Source organism: Phragmites australis, chromosome 5, assembly GCF_958298935.1.
Source record: "Phragmites australis chromosome 5, lpPhrAust1.1, whole genome shotgun sequence".
NCBI lineage: Eukaryota > Viridiplantae > Streptophyta > Magnoliopsida > Poales > Poaceae > Phragmites > Phragmites australis.
In genome coordinates, this window is record NC_084925.1 from 2,139,769 (window position 1) to 2,164,040 (window position 24,272).

The 24,272-nt window shown below is 40.8% G+C and overlaps 1 protein-coding gene and 1 long non-coding RNA gene across 2 annotated transcripts; both read right to left on the reverse strand.

The window, feature by feature from the left end:
* Nucleotides 1–5,153: 5,153 nt before the first annotated feature.
* Nucleotides 5,154–7,708, reverse strand: LOC133917361 (uncharacterized). Its single transcript, XR_009909654.1, has 4 exons — nucleotides 7,411–7,708; nucleotides 6,955–7,216; nucleotides 6,413–6,735; nucleotides 5,154–6,228 (listed from the first exon to the last, which is right to left on the reverse strand). It is a non-coding gene; the product is annotated as an uncharacterized LOC133917361 (long non-coding RNA).
* Nucleotides 7,709–10,667: 2,959 nt separating this feature from the next.
* On the reverse strand, nucleotides 10,668–19,720 carry LOC133918348 (L-arabinokinase-like). Its single transcript, XM_062362195.1, has 28 exons — nucleotides 19,384–19,720; nucleotides 19,106–19,282; nucleotides 18,909–18,992; nucleotides 18,727–18,803; nucleotides 18,361–18,427; nucleotides 17,949–18,006; nucleotides 17,787–17,854; nucleotides 17,636–17,698; nucleotides 17,161–17,214; nucleotides 16,980–17,082; nucleotides 16,768–16,877; nucleotides 16,520–16,639; nucleotides 16,146–16,202; nucleotides 15,576–15,739; nucleotides 15,315–15,474; nucleotides 14,981–15,064; nucleotides 14,121–14,243; nucleotides 13,820–13,950; nucleotides 13,659–13,740; nucleotides 13,032–13,119; nucleotides 12,808–12,851; nucleotides 12,633–12,728; nucleotides 12,461–12,537; nucleotides 12,142–12,357; nucleotides 11,883–12,048; nucleotides 11,575–11,646; nucleotides 11,197–11,400; nucleotides 10,668–11,038 (listed from the first exon to the last, which is right to left on the reverse strand). The coding sequence occupies exons 1-28, from the start codon at nucleotides 19,504–19,506 to the stop codon at nucleotides 10,928–10,930; spliced, it is 2,979 nt and encodes a 992-aa protein (XP_062218179.1). The 5' UTR covers nucleotides 19,507–19,720; the 3' UTR covers nucleotides 10,668–10,927.
* Nucleotides 19,721–24,272: the final 4,552 nt, after the last annotated feature.

The window sequence follows — 24,272 nt, forward strand, 5'->3', positions numbered from 1 at the left end:
TCCCTGACGCCGCGAAGCATGCGCAGCTGCAGCGACCGGCACCGGAGCTCTCGTCATGGATGGAATAGCCTCGGGCTCCGCGGAGGCGCTCTGCGCGTTTCATTCGTCTGTAAGCCAGCCGTACGTACGGAGTGCGCTGCCGCCTCGTCGATTGCGTCGCCGCCTCGGGAGTTGCGCTACGGTCGGGCATGGCTCGAGCCTAGAAAAGCCGCCTGCCATGCATGGCTGCGAGGCCTAGACCACCTCTGTGCCAAAACATCCAAGCAGTTTTCTTCCTCTCAAGAATTTGGCCCTACCTTTCAGTGTCACATTTTAATTCCGCGGGAATTTGTCGTGCAGAAGATAAAGTAAGCGGTATGACTTCGTCGCTGATACATAGTTTTTATTAAAAATTAGATCATATGTCAGTGATTATATTACAGTATAGTTACGTTAGAAGATTCACTTATATAAGAGAATAAGAAGCTGTTTGTTTCAATTGAAGATTATAAAAAACAGTTAGATTGTGGATGGTTAAAATCTGATGGAAGATGAATTACTGGATTATTACAATCTAGATGTTAGATTATAATAATCTAGTTTTTACAAACAACTGTTTGTTTTTTTACGATCTAACTATTTATTTTAAATTTCGGATTGTGATTACAATCCAGTTTTTATAATATAAAATAAACAGGGCTTAAAGCTAAGGAGGCAATTAGCCGAGGGGAATTTGGAGCACCTGAGCATAAACTGCAAGGGGAAAAGGACCGGTCGATCCATGTCAGGCTGTCTTCAAAATCAAACCATATGATTACGAAATATCCGACAGGCTCAATTTTGGTTGGTCACAAACTAGACATTTTTTTTTCTAAGAACATGACAATGTTTTATTTTGACCGAGACCGGCCTAGCCTCTTCGCCAAGGATTTTGCGGGAGTTTGTCCTACACGAACAACATTAGAAGAGTTTTGATTTTTGTCTATGGTTGCTTATAAGTGGCCGACAATTTTTCTAGTATAATTTATATTTTTCCCGAGAGTAATACGTAAAACACTAACAACATATATAATTGCCTACAAACTTATTCCCAACAATATTTAGATACCTCACCGAAATAAACCGTCTACACTTGTAAGTAAAAATTGTCGGAAGAATTCATTAATCTTCTAGTGGAATGTTGTGCCTGCAGTGGCGTGAGGAAACGTGACTGCATTATTCATTCATTTGACTTTCTTATAGTGCAATAATAAAAGTCACTGTCAATTCTTTATCCTTTGTAGATACACCTTGACATTGGTAGATGTTAAATACACGTAGACGAGGATGAGAAGTAGAAGGACAGAGAGCTGAGTAGCTTATTTGGTTAGCTTTCGTGTGGTGAAATCTAGTCGTCCGGATCTGAGTCCTAGTTATCTAGATTTGAGTCCTAGTCTTAGCATATAAGTATGTTTATATTTTCTTGAGATTGAATCCCAAAAAGGAATAATATATGTACACGTGTATACATTCAGTTGGTAATCAAAATACGTGTCCGATTTGTACTCGGAAATAAAAAAAAGAAAGTCAAAGGCCACATGGAAGCAAGCACTAGAGATCAAGGCTGATTAGGCAATTAACCAATGGGGATCTGGAGCATGTGAGCATAAACTGCAAGTGGTTGCGTGGAAAAGGACTAGTCGATCGATGTCATACGTGTTGTATCTGTTTGGTTGAAAATTAAACCATGTGATTACGAAATGTTCGATGGCTACCAGCGGCTGATTCCACCACCTAAGCAATGTGATGATCGATGATTTCATGTTAAAATTTTCGCTCAAAAAAGGGCCAAAACCTATTGCAGTAAGTAGAGTGTAAAATCTTTTCTTGATCTTTGATGAATATATACAATATAAACGGATGCTTGTTTAGTTGGAAAGATGTTTTTTTTTTCTCAACAGTCATAACCGCTATCGGCGGTTATTGATCATATTTATTGTCAACACGATCGAGTTAATTAACATGTCGTGAGCGGTAGTGGCAGTGCCATCGGTTAGGCCCACATGTCAGCGAGAACTTGTGACGGCTCATGGAAAGGCCGTCGATGACATGATGAAGAGCTGTGGGATACCCAGCCCTGCGTGTGGATTGGATTTGCCTTGTCCCTTGCCATGGAGACAGCCAGCCCTGTTCTTATTTGATGACGTCGCTTCTCCCATATGAGAGTGAGACCAATCAGAGTGAAACAAGTTACTGGCTCACCTCACCTGGTCAGCGAAATTCGTATTTTTCCCTATTTTGACTTTTTTAAAACTATTTTTGAAATGAAGCAACAGTAAAACTATTTTCAGTTTTGACCTTTGCTCCGCGCAAGGGTGGCGCGGATGTTAGCCATGTTCGTACCATCATGACTGATGTGGATGTTGCGGTCAGTATGGCACGCTACGAGAAGCGATACTGATGGGATCCAACGTTGCACATATTCCGTGCCAAGAACTCTAGCGTGGACCTTTCATGTCCTATGCTAGGAGCTCTGGCGCGAACCTCCTACACTTAAAGCACTGCACAAGCCCGTTCTCCTTTTATTCTCCACTCTTTTCTTCGAACCAGCGCCCCAGTGCCCTCTCTTTCTTTCTCCACCCCCTCCTAAAATTCAAGAATTTTGGGCGGTTTGACCATGGATTTGCTTGAGGATTATGTCTTCAAGGTAATCTCATCCGTTTCTCCTTATTGTTTGTCTCGATTTGTGGCGATTTAGGGCGATTTTGGTGTAAAGCCTAGAGGTAGACATCCAAGAAAAAACGCTCATTTTTAGGATTTATTTGTAGTTTGGATTCATGTGTGGGGTAATGTAGGTAGCATATGGGTTGTATATGTAATTTGGTTTAATTTTGTTTAATTTTTTTGGTTATTGGTAATTTAGGGTTATATATCATTGCAGTTTTATTCATGATGAAATTTATATGTATGTGCATGATAAATGTAGATTTGTTTTGTGATTGTGTTAGTTCATTTGAAAAGTGAGGGTTTGTTGTTATGCATTGATAATTTGTGATATTGTGTCTTCATATGATCCTATGTAGTGTGTACATGTTGTTCGACACATCATAAATGTTGTATTTTATTTTTACCAAACAACTTATGTGTTGCGTTTTGATGTCCTGCTATAGATGGAAAGAATAATCTGTGTGTACTATGATGGTAAAATTTTGTAAAGTGATGATGGAAGTGCTAAGTTTAGCAATAGTATGAGATTGAAGGTTATATTTTTCAAGAATCGTCCCAAATTTGTTGAGTTGGTAGAACGAGTGAAGGAGGCGGTGCGGCGGAATGAACCGAATGTAGTTATTGAATTGCAAGGAAGGTATAACGTGGGTCATAACTATAGTCACAAATTAATACTTGACTTGGAGGGTGACGTAGAGTGGGAAGCATATGTGGATACAGTGAAAGAATCTTAGTGGAAAACTCTTGAGGTGGTTGCGGCAAGGAAGGTGGTTCAGACGCATGCTGAGGTTGGATTGGATTTAAACTGGTCTCCATGTCTTGAAGCCATCGATGCAATGTATTAGGTTGACGAGCGATTATATACCGAGGTTGAAGTAGGTGCAAACCAACCTTTGCCTTGGGATGGTGGTTCCCAACCTGTAATTGCAGATGCTTGTGAAGAGGAGATATTAAAGAGTGATTTAGTGTGTTTGGCACAAGAGGTTGGTACGTTTAATGCATCAACAATTGGTGGTAGGGACAATACTGATTTAAAGGAAGCAAGTCGTGCAGCCAAGAGGGAGTTGGTATGAAATGGCTTTGATCTAGCAAGGGTATCCGATGAATTGAATTCTCGTGTATGTTTGGTTGTCTCATGGTGTATAGATGATAGATATAATTTGGCGGTCGACGGTGGGATGATCGGGCTAAGCGGAGTGCTTAGTGTCGGATGATCAAGGAGGTCCGGCGGAGTGAGTGACGATCTTAGCTGAATATGTGGAGGTCAAGCAAAGTATGAAAGGTGGATAGAGATGGCGTGTTGACAAAGTCAAGTGAAGGGGTGCTAGTGCAAGTGACAAGGCAACCTAAGGGATCGAGAACATGAGAGACTTAACGGTGGTCAAGATCACAAGACGGAGTACACGCGTCGATATCGTAGCGCTTGTTTAAGGTGTAAGCAAGTAAGGAGTCACGCTTTGGGAAGCATGCTAGGGTTTCATGGTTTGGTCTCAAAACTGTGAGAGGATTAGATGAGTACGTGACACCATCGTGAAGCTTGCGTCGAGGCGAAGCTAAGTTGTGAAGGTGCCGTGACATTCTAATGAATCGAGAAGAAAATGTACCAAAATATCCTCAGTGTTAGGTAGGAGTGTACTATAAAAGATGAGTATTTTAGGAAAAAATTTAGAAACTTAGCGATCAAGTTTTATAGGCTTATAAATAGAGGGATAGGGCTATAGAAGAAGATGAACTAGCCATTTTAAACCTCTTGTGTCATCCATATGAGAGTCTTGTGCTAGGCTTTTGTAGAAGAGGAAGATGAGTGCTTAGACTATGTATGAGGTGAGAGTTTTGTGAGATAAAAAATTTGTAATCCGCATAAAATAGGACTAACTGCTGCTGTAATGAACTTTATTTTTCTTCATGTTATTGTGCTCGCCTCCTTCTAGTTTAACTCTATTGGTTACTTATAAGTTTGCAAGTTTTTCGATTTTTAGATTCGATTTTTGTTTTGATTTTTGGGCAGAAATTTCAGCACCTAGTGAGGTCATTCTTCTTATCGCTAAAGACATAAAATTCACATTCACACGCTTATATGATGTGGTCTTGAATTCCCTTACCTTTAGGTAATCAACTTGAAGAATTTTGTTGCTCGGTATTTATTTTTTCTTATTTTTTTTAAGTTGTGATCTTTCAAGTGCTAAGACACATAGATTGATTTTAAATGAAACCTATAGTTCATATATCATCTGTGGAGTCATGTTGCCTCAGTTTTTTTTTAAAAAGTTCTCTTTATTTTTATTTCTGTTTGAGTTTTAAGGTGTATTAGATGATCAAAATAGTAGAAAGTCATCAATTTCATAAGAAATTTTTTGAGACGACTATTCACTGCTCTAGTTGTTAATTTCGGTACTACAAAATCAAAATTAAACCAGTTGATATTTCTGACTGCCACTGTATGGGAAGATGAAGCTACAGTTACCTGCCTTCTTTCTTGCTACTAGTATTTCACATCAAGACTTATGATTCCAACATATTTCATGCACCTAAAGGTTCATGATTTTTCACCCTTCATTTTGACACTTGCTTTCTGCAACACGCACAAAGCATCTTTCACCGGCCGGGACACTGGTCACACCTCTAGGGCTAGTATAATTTCCCTAGCCGCTTTCCCTTCTCTAAAGAGCGAGATCTTTTTTGAGGACTAAAAGATGAGAGTAAAAAAAGTGTGCTAGTTACTAAGAAATTAAAAAGTTCATGATTATGTTTACAGATCTTGCTGCTACTACCTGGTAATAGCAGCTTGAAGCTGCCGACACCATCATGGAGGGAGCCGGCAGAAACACAGTGCATAAACAAGGATGGGCCCCTCCCTTATCTCACAAGAACTGATCGATCGATAGCCAGCCAGCCTCCACTGCAGTCAAGTCACTGCTGCCACAGCTTGCTTAGCATACGCACAGTGCTTGTTCAATTGTTCATGAGATGACTTGCGTGACTGCTCCAAGTTCACAGGTGAGAGGAGGATGCTAACTGACCTTACTCCTGCACAAGAACTCCCATAAACAGGTAGCCAGATCTGTGAGGCTCTGCATGCATGCCGACACATGGTTGTTAGCATCTCGTAATCTCTATCTGCCGAACATGTTCCTGGAGCTGGATGATGATCCGTCACAGCGTGCACCGTTAATCCGTAGGACATGTTGCAGATGATCGGATCTTATCCTGCCAAGTTTGTTATCCCTGGCTGACAGGATTTGGATGGCCACACAACTGATCCTCCCTTCCTTTTTCTCTTTATTGTTGTGCATAGGAAACAAAAATTCTCTGTGAAGGAAGATATATGGTGAGGTTGCAACAGACAGCAAAGTAGATAGATCGCTTTAGCTTGAGTGGTGTCATCTCATGCTTGCCATGGCAATAACACTAGCCTCAAATGGCTTTATTCTCCTTCACTCCACTAGGATATGAGCTAAGATTTTTTGCCCCCTCTATAACAGATTGAATTCACCTTGCGTACCCTCATTGGATCACACCAAGTTTATCAAGAACTGGGATACTCTACAAAATTTCAGACAAAACATTAGGAATAAACGACCAAGAGAACAACCAATAAGATGCATGAAAACGAAGTGGCATTGAACAGATGTGCAGGAAATCACAGTTGATTAATTCCAGACTCTTGATAGCTACTCCGAGCCCAAGTGCATGCATATGGTTAGGGTACAGAAGTGGCACTGCCCACCTAATGTGTGTTTTTTTTCCCTCTGGAAGCTAGCTTGCAGCTGCACCAAATGAGTTATCTCCAGCATATGCTCCAGCTTTAGAGTCTAGCTTTCATTGATTTGGCTGGTTTGTTGAGATGGACACTACATTGGGGAGGATCCCAGATGCTGGAGGGAGGAAACAGTGCTCGGCTGGCTAGCTTCTACCGAATGCAGGAACACAGTGGGGTCACTTTGGGCCTGGCCTTTGATGGTTTAGCCTAACAGTCTTGGTCAATTCAGACCTTGCAAAAGCTATTGCCTTCCCTTTTTGGTGGGGGTGCTGAAAGATTGTATCTGCTTTCTGAAAGAGCAGTTCAGTCAGAAGTAAGTTGTACTTTCCAAAAAAAAATTTAAAAAAAATAATGCAGTGGCACAACATAAGAGCAATTTGGCACAATATTTTCCATACTAGCAGTATTCAACAAATTAATAGCCATTCTTTTGTGTCTGACAGCAACTAGCATGCATATGCTAGAGCACTTCAACAGTTCAACCATGGGATTCCAGATGACACACCGACCTTATCCATTGGTATCAGCCAGGCTCCAAAATCGTACAGCTGCCTGTTGCAAGGAAAGGATGGGAGCCTCTCTCTCCCTGAATCTTCAGATCTTTCCTCGGCTGCCGACTTGCCATCTAATAGTTGAAGTCGGTGGTTCCTGTATACACACCCAGCAGATCCACACCCAGCAGAATGGCTAGGCAGGGGGTGTGTATCGCAGGCTTGTCGCATACCAATCAAGCTGTGGCCAAGAACAGGCCACATTTTGTTTTGCCTCAACCTGAACAATATACATCATAGTTAACACATCTCACTTAACCTGGTGATATTTCAAGATAGAAAGTCATAGTGCAGCCTGAGAGTGAATTATTGATTGCGGGAAGAGACATCTAAATTTTTATAAAGTTCTGAAGGCAAATTCTCGAACACGGTAGGTAAGGCACATCTGTTCAGCGGTAAGAAGCAGAAACGTACACATCAAGAGATGATCAGTGAGCCAGCCATTGGCCATGATCAGCGAAGCTAGCGATCGGTCCTCTGACCTTGACAAAGATGGCGCGCCAATCTCTGAATCTTTCGGTTCAAGGCAATACCTTGTTCTTCAGTTCTTGCAGGAAATTGAAACAAGCGAAAGGTTAGCAGCCTCGCAAAAAGGAAAAGAAAAACGAGCGGAAGTTTAACACGTTCATCAATCAGCTCACGTTCCTTCGAGTGCGTACAGCCTTACGTCGCAGCTTGCAGCACAGGAGCTCGGACCGGAGACAGGCCACGTCCGGCGGACGGAAGCGCGGCGGCGGCGGCGGCGGCGGGAGGTGTGGAGATTTCACGCAAGGGACGCTACACCCGAAGCTTATTCGCAGAAAATGGCGTCCCGGGGGTGGACGGTGAACAAAAATTCCACGTGCCGAAGGTGACTTATCAGAACCATTTATTTACCTAAAGAGATTTAGGTTAAAAAATATGTGAAAAAAAATCATATAGTAGATAAGAAAATTAATGATTGGATGAGTATAAAGGTATGACGACGGAGACAAGTTGTTGCATTTATTATGGACGGTAAATGAAACGCGACTTGGGTGGATTGCAAGGTTGCCTTAGGTTCGAGAGCAAAGTTTAGATGGGATAAGGTGATTCTTATTTTTTTAGTACGAGATGATCTAATTTTCTGTTTGTTTGGATGTATGGGATGAGATAATTTTCTGTTTAGTTAGTTGGTGGGATTAGAGTAGATTGTATGAGTTAGTTTTCTATTTATTTAGATGGATTAGATGAGATGAGTTGGTTATGATGATCTTTTAGTAAACTTATACTTTGATTGTACATCATTTAGATGAATTTGAACATATTTAAATTTGTTTGAATTCAAATTGAATTAAAAAGGAGAATATCACATGAAATAATAAAAATGCATATAAATGTAGCATTGTAAAGAAACTCATTTTTCACCAAATAACCTATGATTTGAAATGATTTTAGAACTTAGTACACCATATGAGAGGAATATTAGTGATTTTTTTCATATTTTTGAGAATTCCTTTGAGGGCTAAAAAATTTCTAGAATTCTACAAGTAGCTTTTTTGGAGATTTTTATTTTGAAATCTACAAGAGATATTAAGTGAATCTTTTTAAAATAGATTTATCATGAATTATAGAATTTATAGAAAAAGTTTCGTCATTTCTAGAACACGTCTACTCCACTATATAAATACAGAAATAGTGAAGGAAAAATTTGGAAGCGGACGGGAACGGTTCATCCGATCCCGTGTCATCTGCTGCTGATACGAACGGGGTGAGGAGTCACGACCAGCGGATGGAAGCCGGCGGTGTGGTCCAGCTGTTTTTTCGTATCGGACATCCCGGACGAGAAATATTTGATAGGGTTAGATGACTTTATTCAGTCTAAGTTTTTCAATCAAACACCTGAACAAGTATTGTTTAACTGAATTTTGTATACGGAACCAAACACACCCTAAACGGAACTCCTACCAGGGTGGGTTTATTTCTAACCGTTCGATCGGGATTAGGCGGCCAATATTCGGCATAACGGGAAGGAATCTTTCAGGATACCCTTGTCCCCTGCTACCCCCTGGTCTTCCCGCGGCAGTCCTTCCCACGCCACCAGACCCGAGAGCGGGGAGGCGCGGCAATGGCGGCGGCGGCCGCTGCGGCAACGGCGAGGGCCGACGAGCTGGATTCCTTTCTTCGCTTCTCTCTGCTCAGCAGCAGCAGCGCAGCATGTCGATGTCGATTCGTTGCTGCTGAATTTCCGATCACCTGTCCCCTCAGCATCAGCAATTTAGCATGTCCAAACAATGGAGCAGGAGGCTTTTGATCATTCTTCTTCTTCTTCGTGATGGTCTGGAGGTGGGAAAAAAATATATTCCCTACGGTCTGTTCGAAATTGCAGAAGTTTTTCAGGTGATGTTTCCAGGAATCTGTAGTTCATGTCAGATTAGTAGCTGCACTACATGTTTCATGGAGTTGCATACATACCAGCAGGTAGTTTTGCCCTAGGCAGCACCGATATTGACACGGGATATGTTATTTTCATAGTAAACCTAATACATGAACAAGTTTTACTTTTTTAAAGAAAAATAAGTTTGTAGTGCAATTTATATTATGTGAATCACTCAGAGGGTATTATTGTTAATATGTCCTACCAAACTAGAGCATATGTCTAGATTTAACTTACCAGTAATTTACGTATAAGATAATAAAAGGTAGTTTAAATTATGTAATATCAACACTAGTTTGTTTTGTCGCCTTCACAACATGCACAATTATTTTCACTCCATATGAATCATAACCAACAGTCAATTTTATTAACCAATTAACCTAAAAAGGGGAGAGCTAGAGAGGAACTCACCGTTGTCATGGCTAGGAGGGCGTCGTGGGCAACAATTGGCGTGCGACGTGTGACGGTCGGTGTGCTGGCATGCGGGCAGTTCTGCAAGAAGGAGGCGTGCGAGACTGCGGACGGCGGCTGGCATGCGAGACTGCGGATGACTTGTTAGGTCATGTGGGTACAAATAAGTTAGGCCGTATCCTTAAATATCGAAGAAGTATCCAATTATATATTTGGAATTTATATAATTATTTTTTCGAATGCTTGTCGGCAAGTATAGACAAGTATCATTATCAAATATGGTATTTAATATAGATACTGTGTCTTCTTGAAGTATCGTGTTTAAGAGGTTTTGCCTATTATTTACTCTCCTGGATAGATTTAGAGGGCGATGCATGATTCTTCTTCCGTTTGGTCACGATCTTGTGCTTTGTCTGAGAATCTGCTTTCAACTGCATGTTAGTCGCAGCCTGCTTCACAAGTGTAACATTAGTTAATGGAAACCGCAAAGCAATTCTGCTAATTGTCGACTAGCTAAGTGCTCAACTACTGCTCATATATTATAACCAAAATACAAATATTAAACATATTAACATTAAATATAAACTCAAGATATAAAGACATAGATACGCCATGAAAGTATTACCAAATGAATATGTCAAGAATGAATATGTCAAGAGTGATGCAATATTTTAATTTTAGATAGAACAAAAAAAAAATTATCAATTAATTTTTTTATTTATATTAGTAAAACGGATCTCATATCTGTATCCGATAATGAGGCAAGAAGATTGAGAGACGAAAGTTGATAACAAAATTAGATAAATTATTTAAATTTTAAAGATTTTTATTAGACAAGAGAAAAATAGAAAGAATAGGTGATATGAGAATCAACTCGTATCTTATATAGTAGATATCGCCAATTAAACTACTGAATCGCATTTGATCACAGGCAGTCACGGATCCAAGGCAAGTGTACATCCAAGTGTCGTAACTAGATCTTATTGTTGGCATTGCTACATCGTTCTTTATTCTATTAGTAACATGTTATGCGTGGTTCGATCAATATGAAGGCGTCGTATTTGGGTCCTTGACAAATGTTCGCATAACCTATGCTACCGCCGAATTCTTCATTCAGTCAGAGGGCTACATGGATCGGCGTCGAATCTTCAGATATCCAAACTTGCCGGCGCCTGGAGATGAGCCCTCGAAAACAATAGGTAGGTACCCAGTAGCTGCTTTGTATCTTCTCTGAATCTGAGAGGGCCCAACAAGTTAATATGTTAGCACACCATGATCTGAATCAGAAAGCACTATGCATGTGGGGAAACTTTTAGTCTGATCGTGATTGACGCGCTTACAGATTGAAGCCTTTTATGTGTATGACTAGTCAATAATAGTATCTAGAAACTCACCTCAAAGATCTCTTCGCTGCTTCTAATGCAATTTTTCCCAATTACACAAACTGAGCCGCCGGACCCTCCACCAGTGATCTTCGCACCAAATAGACTAGGACCTCCAGTCCGTGAAGTCTTCTTGTGCTGGATTTCTTGTACTAGATTGACCAGCCTATCGGTACCGTCAGAACCAAGCCCGCAAGCATTGTAGCTGTAGTGGCACTGCCATCAAAGAGAAAACAAGTGTCGGCAATATGCCAGAATTGATAATTTTACATTTCGACATTTGCATGACTAGTGAGTTTCCTTAATAGTTTGTTCAAATAAAGCTTTCTTTACAATATATAGAACTGTGGACATAAATGGAAAAAAAATCCCAACAACAATGAAATTTACCTGGTACATAAGTTCTCCAAGGGCTGAAAGTTGCTCGTCTGTCTTGGTTGCTGTTAACAATGCTTTGAACGCCTACACACCAGAAGCATAAAACATATCAGAAATAGCAATAGAAGGGAAAGATCTTATCAGACAGGCTCTCTCTATCCAGACTGTTCTGGAAGAAAAAAAAATCTAAATGCTCCTGATTTCTGACCTCCAAAAAAAGTTACCGTAGATTTAAAAAACAGAAAATTTAAAACACGACAGCTATAAACAGACCATTTTATGAATGGAGAATTAGATAACATGGTTTCAAGATGGCAAACCTCAACTCGGAAATTCTCGTATACGGGATGTCTAGTAGGAGCCTTCACACTGTAAGACCGCTTTGGGTCAACTACTGTTACAGCGTCATTATGATCTCCATACTTCTCCAAAAATGCATCCCCAGTTATGATCTCCGGAATACCTTTTGCGTAAACAGCTTCATATCTGAAGTAGAAGGATTACCATAAGAAACCGAAAAACATGGAGCATGCCAGAAGCATGCTGATCTTCTGTCAATTTTACTACGATAAATGATACCTATGAGGTGGTAGGTTGCACAAATAATCCATAGATGCTTCAGATTTCATAAGATCTACAGCATGTTCTTCATATTCGTCAGGATTTGTGCCGCCTGATAGCATAGGTACACATAAGGGCAATGATTCTGAAAGTAGGTCAGATGCAGCACACTTGATCATCTGGCGGCCCATGTATGTGCCTACTCTTACAGACCCGTAATCAGTGCCACCAACACTTCATAACTCAAAGAGGAGTAAAATTAGCTCCAATCCATCCAATGAAGAAATATAATGAATAGGTTATTCAGACCACAAAGCTCAATCAGGAATTTATCTACCTATGTCGTATCCCAGAGTCAAGACCCCAAAATCGTATATGAGTTGGAATGCTAACCAGCTCTTTCACTTCTGCAGGCTGCAGCAAGATTTGACCAATTAGAAAGACAGCATAGAGCTGAACCGAGGAATGATCTGATCTAGCAGCCACAGGAACTTTTAACCCTTACTAACCTGGCAAACCATTGCAAGGAGTTTGTTAGCTTCTCCACAAGCTGATGTCATTTGGTCCATCACCCCACAAGGAGCGCCAACAACACAGTTCTCAACCTGCATAGTTGTTCACCAATGACCGACCGACAATCACAGCGTATGATGAACTGATGAACCGTTTGACAGAGAACTGTACCTTCTGACAGAGTAAAGCAAGGTCTCTTGGATCAATATTTAAACCTACAAGCAAGAACAGCATATGAATTGATGTCATTTAGCATATCCAGATTAAGTTAAAACAGGAAGAGGTGACATAGCTCCTGAAGAGCTTGAAAAATCAAAATTATTCAAATCTGCTAGATCTATTTTCTTTAATGTAACAATAAAATATTTCTGTAGACCTGCTGTCAATATACTAACCATATGCAGCAGCGATAGCAGACATTGTTGCTACTTCCACTGATGCAGAAGAGGAGACACCTTTGCCTTCAGGGACAGACGAAGAAACCTGAGGATTTTAACAAAACATTATAGATGACCTGGACAAATATTTCTCATTTTCAATGGAGTTTCACCACGAACCCATGACGTTTTACAAAATATCTTGGAGGATGTGAATCTGTGGTGTTTAGCGGGTGCTAAGGGCCTTGTTTTTGGTCATGTTTTTTTTCTTGTTTGCAGGTTGAGATTGTTAATCTAGATAGCTAAGAGTGTGTGGGAGTGTTTGCACCTGCTTTCAGGGGTGCATTTGTATTTGGGCAGACCTTTCTTTCTCTTTAATACAATGATACGTAACTCTCTTGCATGTTCGAGAAAAAAAAATTGTGTCTAACTAGTGAAAACCTAACTAGCATGGCGTTATAAGAATAAAAGGTGAAAACCATGTTTTTAAATGATTAATCAACAAACATTTATTTGCAGACTTACTCTTACGAGCATATGTGATATTTCTCCCAAAATGAGAAAGGTGACAAACAGTTACAATTTTGCATTTTATGTATTTTGATTGCATTTTGATGAAAGCAAATAAAAAGGATCAGTGCTGACCAAAATGCTCATGCTGTCTGTGAAGCGCACCCCTAGCTCAGTCATCAACACAAGAACAGTTCCAGCAACATAGGCAGCCCATCTGAGATGGAGTAGTTTTGCTAAACATTAATACACATGATAAGTTGTTTATTAGAGGAAAATAAAAATATATCTCTTACTTTTGGGAGGGGTCCAGAGAAAAATATTCTTTGGCATTATCATAGGATATTGGTTTGTCACCATAAATAAAATCAGACAGGTCCATGTCGAAAGTTGGTGCACGGTTACTTAATTCAGAACCAAATGATACCTGCGCAAACATATTTAAGAACAACACCTAGTTACCCAAATGAGCATATTAGACATTCAGCTAAACATTTTGCACTGATTTTAGTTCCCCAGCTAACTATGAAAGAAATTAAAAGACTTTAAGGATGCAAGACTGTTAAAAAAATTGGAAATTTAAGGATTATAACATACAATTTGTAACACTGGCATTGCTCCTCCATTTGCTACTTGTCTAGCCTGTGTATGCTTCCATTGCTTCTGCTTGATAGGATCACTTCTCTGAACAGCAACATGGCATGCCTCTCGAATGGGCATCTAGTAATTGGACCAACTTAATATCAATCACACATGCAGAAAAAGAACAACCTTTCGTTTTACTTCATAAGGCTATTGAATCAACTCCTTACAGGTACTAATGTACTAGGAACGGTAGAATGCAGATAACAAGATTCCATGTTCCTAGATAACTGTGTTTTATGAGACAATACATTCTTCTCAAGAAACAGTTTGAGATCTAAACTAAGTCTCCAAACAACAGCGGAGGATCTGAAATTGTCTCAGAAAAAGAAAAGAGTAATTCACTAAATTATTCATCCATCTAAAAATAAATACAAGAATTGCTATATAGTATTTGCATGCTGAAATATCCAGCACGTCACCGCAAGAGGAGAAGCCCTATGTGGAGGGAAAAAGTACGCAAGGGGCCTTGATGGCATGAAGAGGGGAGGCAGAAAAGTACCATCCATGCTTCCAAGCAATTTACTATTTGTAATTAAAATGCAAAAAAAGTGGAAGACAATAAAATATGTTTGGCATAAGGGGCCTTGATGGCATGAAGAGGGGAGGCAGAAAAGTACCATCCATGCTTCCAAGCAATTTACTATTTGTAATTAAAATGCAAAAAAAGTGGAAGACAATAAAATATGTTTGGCATATGTGTACAATTATCACCTATTGAAAGAGCACTAAGTAACCAATCTATGAAACAAATACCACTTTCTTTTGCAACTATATGTAAAGAATAAGGACTCTATATTCCTAATAGAACTTACCTGCAGTACAAGACTACCTGAATAATCTGCAATACCACCCATGACATCTAACCGTCCAGGTGCTCTTGCAACATATATTTCCTCCTATAACAGAACAAATCATTTAATAATATCGCATATGAATCTTATTCAACAATATTTTTTCCTTTATAACATTTTTGAACAATATTTTTTCCTTTATAACATATTAACATAATTTATCAAAAACATGAAGGGTGTTTCATCAGACATGGCTGCAACTTTATGCACTCTTCCAGTTTAGTATAGAGAGAAGACACGTAATTTGGCACACAAACGGAATTCACTAAAGGATATTATAGACAGAATTGAGTACCTCCCAGTCAAAGAGCACAGAAGCAGCGGCCCTCTCGCGAGGTTGCTTCTCAGGGCTCCTTGGATCATTTCCAACAAGTCCTGATAAACTCTTCAAAAAGGACATGGTATCAGTTAATCCTTGCATATCACCGTGGAGTATCTCGAAGTCCTCAAAAGATCTGGAAAAAATGGTGATAATATTGTATAAGAACATAACAAATTGTACCCTTGGAGAAACTGGAGATAATTTGAAAGGGAAAGAAAAGATACGCAAACTTACGATTCTGCACTTCCATTCATATCATGAGATGTGGGTGTTGGACGAACACCAATTTCTTTCTCAGAGAGAGAATACCAGTCAGGAATTCCTACATCTCTCCCTGGCGCCCTTTGTAGTTGATATCCTAGCACTATGGCATCACGCAATCGTCTTGCTCCGCTTAACTACAGGCGTAAAATAGAGCAAGTTGATTGAAGAAAAACTAAAAAAAAGATTAATTTATGGGGATTGAACGTTCTTGTGGCAAGCACACATCCACCATATGATTTTTTTTTTACCAAAATAGTTTAATCGCATGGAAAACATTTGCTAGTGGAATCCCAGAGTGGAACACTTTTAATAAAGGGTATTAGCAAACAACAATATTTTCTTTATTTAACATATCATTTGTTTGTAGTGTGACGGTGTGAAGCAAGTTTAGTATGATGTATGGACAAATGAAAGAGAACTGTCATACTGTAATAACGATGAAAAAAATCAGAAGGCTTACTTGATCAGAAAATTTGAAGGTCCAAGTGTCCAACACAAAGGGTAAAATTTTGATTCAACAATATATCCACATTAACTCACCTTACCGGAAATATACTTCTTCCCGACAGCAGTATCCTGGAGGATATGTGCAGCCACCTGAATGAACATTATTAGCTTGTCTACAAAAGTCTATTATATTAGAAATGCCATCCAAATAATTAATGAATCACATGCACATTCTATCTATTTAGTTCAAGGAAAACATGATATGGATATTAAATTGCTGCCTCCCGACTTATTGGAAAAAGTAATTGCGCATGCAACTTAAATGCTTCTGTATAGTTGCTAGTTGGTCTTAAAAAATAACAAACACCACGAGTTCCTCTATAAAAATAGCATCGAAATATGATTGCTAGATTGAGTTGCCAATTATTTTTTTCAAAAGCTCATATCTGATAATAGGTAGCGATTACCTTGCCACCATTTATGGGGCCATCATAGCAGGGCTGAAGTGTTATAGCACGCAGGAGATAAGGTTTCCAATGTCCAGTAAGTAAATCTCTCCGTATCATCTCAATGCCACATTGATAGTGCTGTTTTTTTATGGAACAAAAGAGAATACAGAACATGTCATCTAGGGTACTTGAACGACGTCCCTATAGCTATAAATTAGTTTCAATATAAGGTTTCAATATAAGGTGAGGCCCCGAGATGTTTCAACCTCAAGCATATTCCGCAAAAATGGTTCTTCATTGAAATAATCTCTACGAACAAATACAAATGGCAGCTTGTAAGCCATAGCCTCACTCACGGTGCCATATCCAATTTTCCCTACATGGGATCAGGCAGATTACATGTGTAATGTGTCAAGCAAGCAAAGAAATAAGACAGTAAGTAACCCTGAACAGAAAAAGAATATAACATTGTCATTACCAAGCATGCAGTCAGATGCTGCCATTAAATCAGGTGTGTAGGCATCCTTTGCAAGCTTAATGAAATTTGGAGGAAGTTCTTTAGTATCAGATGCACCACATACCTTTCAGAACATAATGATGTTAGTGCAGGGTTGGTCAGGCATTAATGGACAGGGAAATTGTTAACAAACAAAACATACCAAACAGAGCCAACCATCAGGCAACCACTCTTTCTTCAGTTCCCATCCTGCAGGCTGGATAAGAAAATAGCAAAATCGATGGTCTTAATATTTACAACTGCGCTTGTTTCATGTCTTGCATGTAATACTGTGTTTCATTATTATTAATAATAACTTCATGGAAATTGTACCCTTATGTTGAAACATTGAGGGAACTCCCATTGCCTAAATTTATTTTTGATAATAAGGCCAAAGTTTCCTTCATGTATACACTGATACATCAACAATCCTAGCAAACTCAGATCACAGAGCATCGCCTAAGACTGATATATCATGATATTGTAGACCTACTGTGACCATTAGTAGATTCACACCAATCTAAATTAGTCCAGAAAGAGGCAGATCAATTGAACAGAGATGTGCTACTGGCAGTCGTCAGTCAAATATAAAATAAAGTAAGGCATCTACATATAAGAAAAACAATCTCCTCACTCACCTGTCCTCCAAAGTTGAAAATGACCACCTTAACATCATCTGCAATTCCCAGTTCCTTTCTCACCTGATACATGAAAATTATGGAAGTAAATTAGAGAGCAAGAAGTGGGTTAAATTTGTAGGACATCACTCTCCAGCAGAACCATACAAACCTCGGATCTAGATTTGTGCAATCTCCTGACCACAAGAGGAACATCAATGACATCACGGAAAGCGGGCACTGCAGAAAATAGATTTGATCACTTTTTTCATGAGAACTGCACATTTAAGTCAGAAGATTGTTAGAAAACCATCATTCAGACTTAGCAACGTACTAGGACAGTATCCAGGGAGTCGGAGCAAGAATTCACAATGTGAGTAATCCTCTGCTATCTACAATTGTTTTCAACATGCACAGATGGTTATTAAAAAGGAAAAGTTATTATCGGATTGCATATAAACACAGAGAGCATGACATTATTGAGAGAACTAGATGTCAAGAACAAGAATTATGCAGAATCCTTTCTTCCAAGAAATTTGGCTGTCAATGGCTGTTGGAAGTTAGTAGTAGTAGTCAGTACCAGCCAGCCAATCAACGACAGATTACAAAAATCCACATATATCCAAGTTTTCTTGGAGGAAAGTGTAGATCTGAAATTTAGCATTTTGGCTCTGCTTTACACCCACCAACCCTTCTCATAAAATCCACTCCGTTTGCACCAATTTGGAGAAAGAAACGAAAGGCACCTGCCACACAATTGATCGATGAGGGTGTCCAGCTGCTACAACATACTCTGCATAAATGAAGTCCCAGCTGCAAACCATTAAGATATGTCAGAACTTTTAACGTAAAAAGTGCATGTGGAATCTTTTTTTCAACAATCATAATTTTAGAAGTATAAAGCTAATCAAGTTCAGGTCAGGTAACATCTAATAGACATATTTGACTGTAGTAAGTACACACTGATTTCCAGTACCGATCTCATCAAGTGTAAACATACTTTGCTTAATGTTGAAAGCATGTTGAGAAAAATGCCACAACTGATTCTAATGTTTATCTGTAGAGTTTCCTGCTATCTGTGACACTTAGAATGAAGCAAAGGAATCACTAACCTGAAATTCGTGATGCACACGGATCGAATGCCAGCATCTGCAGCCGCCCTACACGCCACGGGGACAACATCTGAAACCTGCGCATTTGCTTAAGTTGGTTCAGTCCTTTACAAGGTTCAGGAATATTCATTAAGAGATAAGCAGAAGTAACATAAAAAAAAAACTATCAGTGATCATGGTACCACTAGGTCGGCCTTGATCGAGTCGAGCCACTCCACTTCGGTCTTGAGGATCGACTCCCGGGGCACCACGGCCGTCTGGTGATACTGCATTCCGCACCACCCGGCAGGTCAACCAACCACGAGCAGAAGCACAGCGCATGATACATGATATGACCCTGAGAAACGAATTAGGCAGGATCCCGAACGAGCGAGCCAACCTTCTCGAGGGAGGCGAGGCGGTCGACCGTGAGGGCGTCGGCCTGGACGGCGCCGCAGTCGAGCAGGACCTTGCGGATGTGGAGGCGTGGGGAGGTGATCTCGGTGGTGAAGACGAACTCCGGCGCGGCGGTGACCACGTGCACGTCGTGCCCCGCGGCGATCAGGTGCCTCACCACCTGCGAGCGAAACGCGACAAGCATGACCCAGCTCAGTTCGGCAAACCACACCGCTACTAGGGAGGGGGGGTGAATCCAATCCACCGAGGCGCGAAGGGGACCTCGAGGGCGCGGGTGGCGTGGCCGAAGCCGTGGCCGGTGATGTAATAGGCGAAGACGAGGTGCTGCTGCGGCGCGGTCGCCGCCGCCTCCTCCTGCTCGCCGTCGCCATCCCGAACCCTCATCCTCCGCTCCACACGCCACTGATCGAGCGATCACTCCGTCTCGGCTCAACTGCTCGCCGCGACTTGGGGGGAGTGGGACTCTTACTCTGTTTTAATTCGCCTGCTCCTGGTCCTGGGGAGGCGTGGGCGTTCGGTCCTATCCGATTTCGCCGCCGTTTCAGTTGCGATGCGAGTGTGATGTGACGGATCGTTGCCATTTGCGTGCAACTGTGACTTTGTGAGACTCACTCGAGTGCTATAGAGTTTGGGATGGAGGGGAGACCTTGGCATTATCTTATCTTATCCGAGACTTAGTATATCCTTCAATTATATATATATATATATATATAAAGTTTATTTAAGTTCTAGCGTGCTAAATAAATATTTAACCTGTCATCGTCTCTGCCACATAGGATAATCGGAAGTTTACTCTCGCAACCAAAAAATCAACACGCCATCCACTTTGCAACCGTAAAGAAGTGGAAGTTAACCTCTGCAAACAAAAAAAGTAGTAATTTTACTCTCACAACTGTAGGCCCATGTGTTTCCACGGATGAAAACAAGAGTACTCGACGTTTTCCCGTGCACCTTGCTTATCTCAATTTGGTCATAACCTTCTAAAAGTGGGAAAATTTCAAAAATCCAATCAAGATAAGTGAGCAACGAGCCGATCTGATTTTAAGGTGGGAGATCTTAGACCAATTCGAGAGCAAATCATGTGAGAAATTTGATTTTATTACAAGCAAATTCGTACAAATTTGGAAGTAAATCCGTATAAAACTCAGAAGAAAATTAGTACGAATTAAGAGAGCAAAATTGTTTTAATTTACAATTAAATACATACAACTCAGAGAGCAATTTTGTTTCAGTTGACAAGCAAATATTCATAGGAGTCCATAGAGTAAAAAATTTCAAATTTATAAGAAAATTGGTGCCACATAGAGAGCATATTTGTTTCAATCTATAAGCAAACCCATACAAAATCGGTATGAATTTGAAGCACCTTTTTGTGAAATGGGAAAGCAGGGCTGCATAGGGCTTCAATTAACAAGCAAATCCATACAACCTAAAGAGCAATTCGATCTGTTTCAATTAACAAGCAAATATATGTAGGAATTCATAGAGTAAAATTGTTACAATTTACAAGAAAATTGATGGCAACTTAGAGAGCATATTTATTTCAAGTTTACAAGCAAATCCATATGTTCCGGAGTGCAAATTTGTTTGAATCTATAAGCAAATTTGTATAAAATTGGTATGAATTTGAAGAACCTTTCTGTGAAATGGGAAAGCTGATATGCATAGGACTTCAAAGGTTGAAAGCACTGGAGGAGCATCACTAGAGAAACACCACAAATACGGATCGATGCAAATTCGATTGACGAAACAAGAACAAAAAAACATCACCATATTGATTCGTGAGAGAAAGAAAACAGAAAAAATGGCAAAAAACTGCAAACTCATCTTGCTTTCACCTCCCACTCTAAGTGCTCACCATGCTTAGATCAGCACTATAGAAACAAAATAAAAACTGCACCACATAAAAATCAAATCACTAGAAAGAGAGATATTTAGGGTTGCCACGCGAGAGATTTAGGGGCGATTCCTCTTTTCATATATATATAGAGAGAGAGGGGGAGGGTGTGAGGCTCTAGGCGCTGAAATGGTGGAGATGGTGTTGCAGATGGGAATAGGACTACAATGTATGAGTTTATGCGATGTGGGAGATAGAGACAATGACACCCACATGAGGAAGAGGAAAGAGCACTGGCGTGGGGACCAACGGTGCCCTGGTGTTTGCGAGCTAGATCAACGGATGGATAGAGCATGCTTCTGGATCGGATGGTGAATGGGTATGCGTGCCCTGCGACTAACGGATGCATGCTCAGAAATTAGATTTCATCATAAATTAAATATAGACTCTTTCCTTCTATTAATGTTTAAAAATCTATTTGTATCAAGATAAGCTCAACCATTATAATCAGGATTAAGGAGAGCAAATTAAGGAGCTATGAGGTGACCAGAGCTTCTCGGGCTACCTATGGTGCTAATTGCATGGATATATTTTCTATCGCCTTGTTCTAGCTCCATTCGCTCCTGTTGACCGGAGGAGAGATGCGGTTCGTATGGCAAGTATACATGTGTTTCTACGTGAGGTTCTTTTTAGGATCATGATCCTAGGTAGGGTCAGATCGGTTCTTATTTGACAGGATCGGATATACTTATTAGATTTTAAAAACAAATATATATATTATATAAGAAGTTAAATATGTTCTTAAAATGGAATTATATAATTTTAATTTTTAGATATTTGTTTAACTTTTGTAAATTTTAGTGCACTTATTCACATCAACTTCAATTCCTAACAACCTTGACAATGCGCATACTTGCGGAAAAAGAATAGCCGAGGGCTGGCAACAAACAATGTTTTTATGAATGTTCTCTAGCATCCAGCAACCACACCTAGTCAAAGTCCGGACAATGCGCATACTATGTGTGCTATTCTTACTAGCGTTGATTCCAAATTAACTTTGAAGGACAACTTCGATCAGGTTTGCCTGCACAACGCTCTTCTTGGCTTATTTTGTATTCATGGTGGTTTGCTTTGGAAGACTTGTGGCATGTAGGTAATTTCCTAGAACGTATTTCTTGAGAGATGGAGAGAGTAAGAAAATAACATCAAAATTTTCTCCCTCTTAATTATGAGTCCCCACCAGAAGGTTTAATTTTCAAGTCTTTGAGGGAATTACATAGAATCAGATAGAGCAATCTTCAACAATTATTGGGATCCACCTCTCGATCCAATGCACACATAGTATTTAATTTCTTATTCCATAGCATATGTCTGACACTCCGTGCCGTATTTAGATAGGACCTTAGGCATATTTAGATAGGACCTTAGGCAAATTTTATAAAACCGGGTCTCCCGGGTAGATCTTTACGAAACTCAAACATATGTCACTTCACCACGTAGCACGCGTACGTATAGACCATCAGATCAAAGATACACGGTGTGAATAGAAGTCTCATAAATGTCTTATAGAATTTGCATCGCTCTTTAGGCTTTCAAGAGACACCTTCCAGCCACAGTGTAACGCGATAACAGGGATGCAATGGTGAGGCACTACGTAGTTATGGAAGTGGCGGGCGATGGTATATATCCGGCGACATGTCGTATGAGCAGGCCCGCGAGGAGCTTCTCATCCTCCGCAGTGTAGTTATATCCTGAATATCAGTCAGACAACATGCACGCGCGTATGTAAGTCTGTTTGGAGAATATATATAACCTGTATCAGTTGTAACTATACTATGTACCTGCTTGAACAGCAGCAGGAGGTCGTTGCAGCTTCATGGCTGCTGCAGCAGGCCGCCCTCCAGTCATCGCCATCGCCTGGCCACCCGCAACAATTGCAAGCAGGAGCGTCATCACGAGCATAGCGCTGAAAGCGAGCTTGTTGGACGCCATTAGGGCGTGTTCGGTTGGCTTGCCCGCTTGTCTCGCTCGGCAAGGCTAGCTTTGCCAGTGTCGGAAAGCGAATTTGGCTCTCTCGGACTAGCGAGACGAGCGCAGGCACCGAGACAACAGACAAAGAATCCAAACATGTAATTTCTTGTTGAGGCAGGCAAAGCAAGCGGCAGCAAAGGTCCGATCTCCATGCCCATGAGTGCCTGCCATATACATTATATAGTAGAGGAGCAATCCACAACGGATAATCAATGGATCAATTACTGAATTGTACTAATAACTACTGATTAGTTATATTAGTTTGGCCGGCGCTGGACCATGTCATGCACCGCGTGCTAGCTTAATTACTACTACTGCTGCATCCCTCTAAGCTAATACTCTATCGGTCTTAAAATAGATGATATTTTAAGTTAAACATAAGTATTAAGTGAAAGATAAAATGATAATCTTACTCTCTTTTAATACCATTTAATATTACGCAGAAAATGAGATTTAGAAAAGAAGTTACTTAATGGAGGATATAAGATTAGAAAATTTAAACTAAAGTTACTCCGGCGTAGGCTCGCCTTCGGCGAGGCCAGTCCCGGGAGAGGGCTACCAGCAAAAGGGGGACAGCGGCGCCCGACGCTGTCCAGACGTGGACCTGGCGGCAGAAGCTTCGGCCACCTGCCGGGGGTTCGATGGTGCACCGGCGACGGCGGCGGCGGCCCCGCTGGGCCCAGCGCCATGGTCCCCCTGAGAGGGGAACGCCGTGCGTGCAAATCGTGGCTGCTGCTGGGACGCAGCAGCGACTGAGGTCTCCTGAGCGAGGGGCTTTATTTCCTCACTGGAGCTGGAGCCAAAGCGCTGGAGACGATGACCGCCGGCCATTTTTTCTGCAGGAGAAAACAAACAAACAAATTCAGGGATGCTTCCCCCCTACCTGGCGCGCCAGCTGTCGGAGGGTTAACTCCTGTCGCAAGGATCCCGAGGGACCCCTTTTTAGAGATTCAGCTGGGGGGATGATTCTGAATATGTTTGCCGTAGAAATAAATGGATATGAATGTGGTGGCTGGCGGGGTGGAATGATCTAGTGCGGAATGAAGTAAATGCACTGGGGGTTTAGACAGGTTCGGGCCGCGCGGAGGCGTAACACCTTACTCCTGTGTGGATACTATAAATGCCCTGAGAATGTCCCTCAAGGATGTTGCTGGTTACAAGAATGTTTGTCTATCCTAGAGCCTGGGGCTCTTGTTCTTCGGTCTGTGTGTATCTGTGGGCTTTAGGTGCTCTTGGACTTCTCGATCTTCTCTACTTCCTTAACTGCTTCAACCGTGCAGAG

What these genes read in the sequence shown, in the direction of transcription:
- LOC133918348 (XM_062362195.1), bottom strand. Translation starts at nt 19,506, where the DNA reads ATGAGGGTTCGGGATGGCGACGGCGAGCAGGAGGAGGCGGCGGCGACC. An exon ending in GTGTGCATCACGAATTTCAG is followed by an intron (nt 18,428 to 18,726) that starts GTTAGTGATTCC and finishes AATGGTTTGCAG; the next exon opens with CTGGGACTTCATTTATGCAG. An exon ending in TGCTATCGCTGCTGCATATG is followed by an intron (nt 12,852 to 13,031) that starts GTTAGTATATTG and finishes TCTTGCTTGTAG; the next exon opens with GTTTAAATATTGATCCAAGA.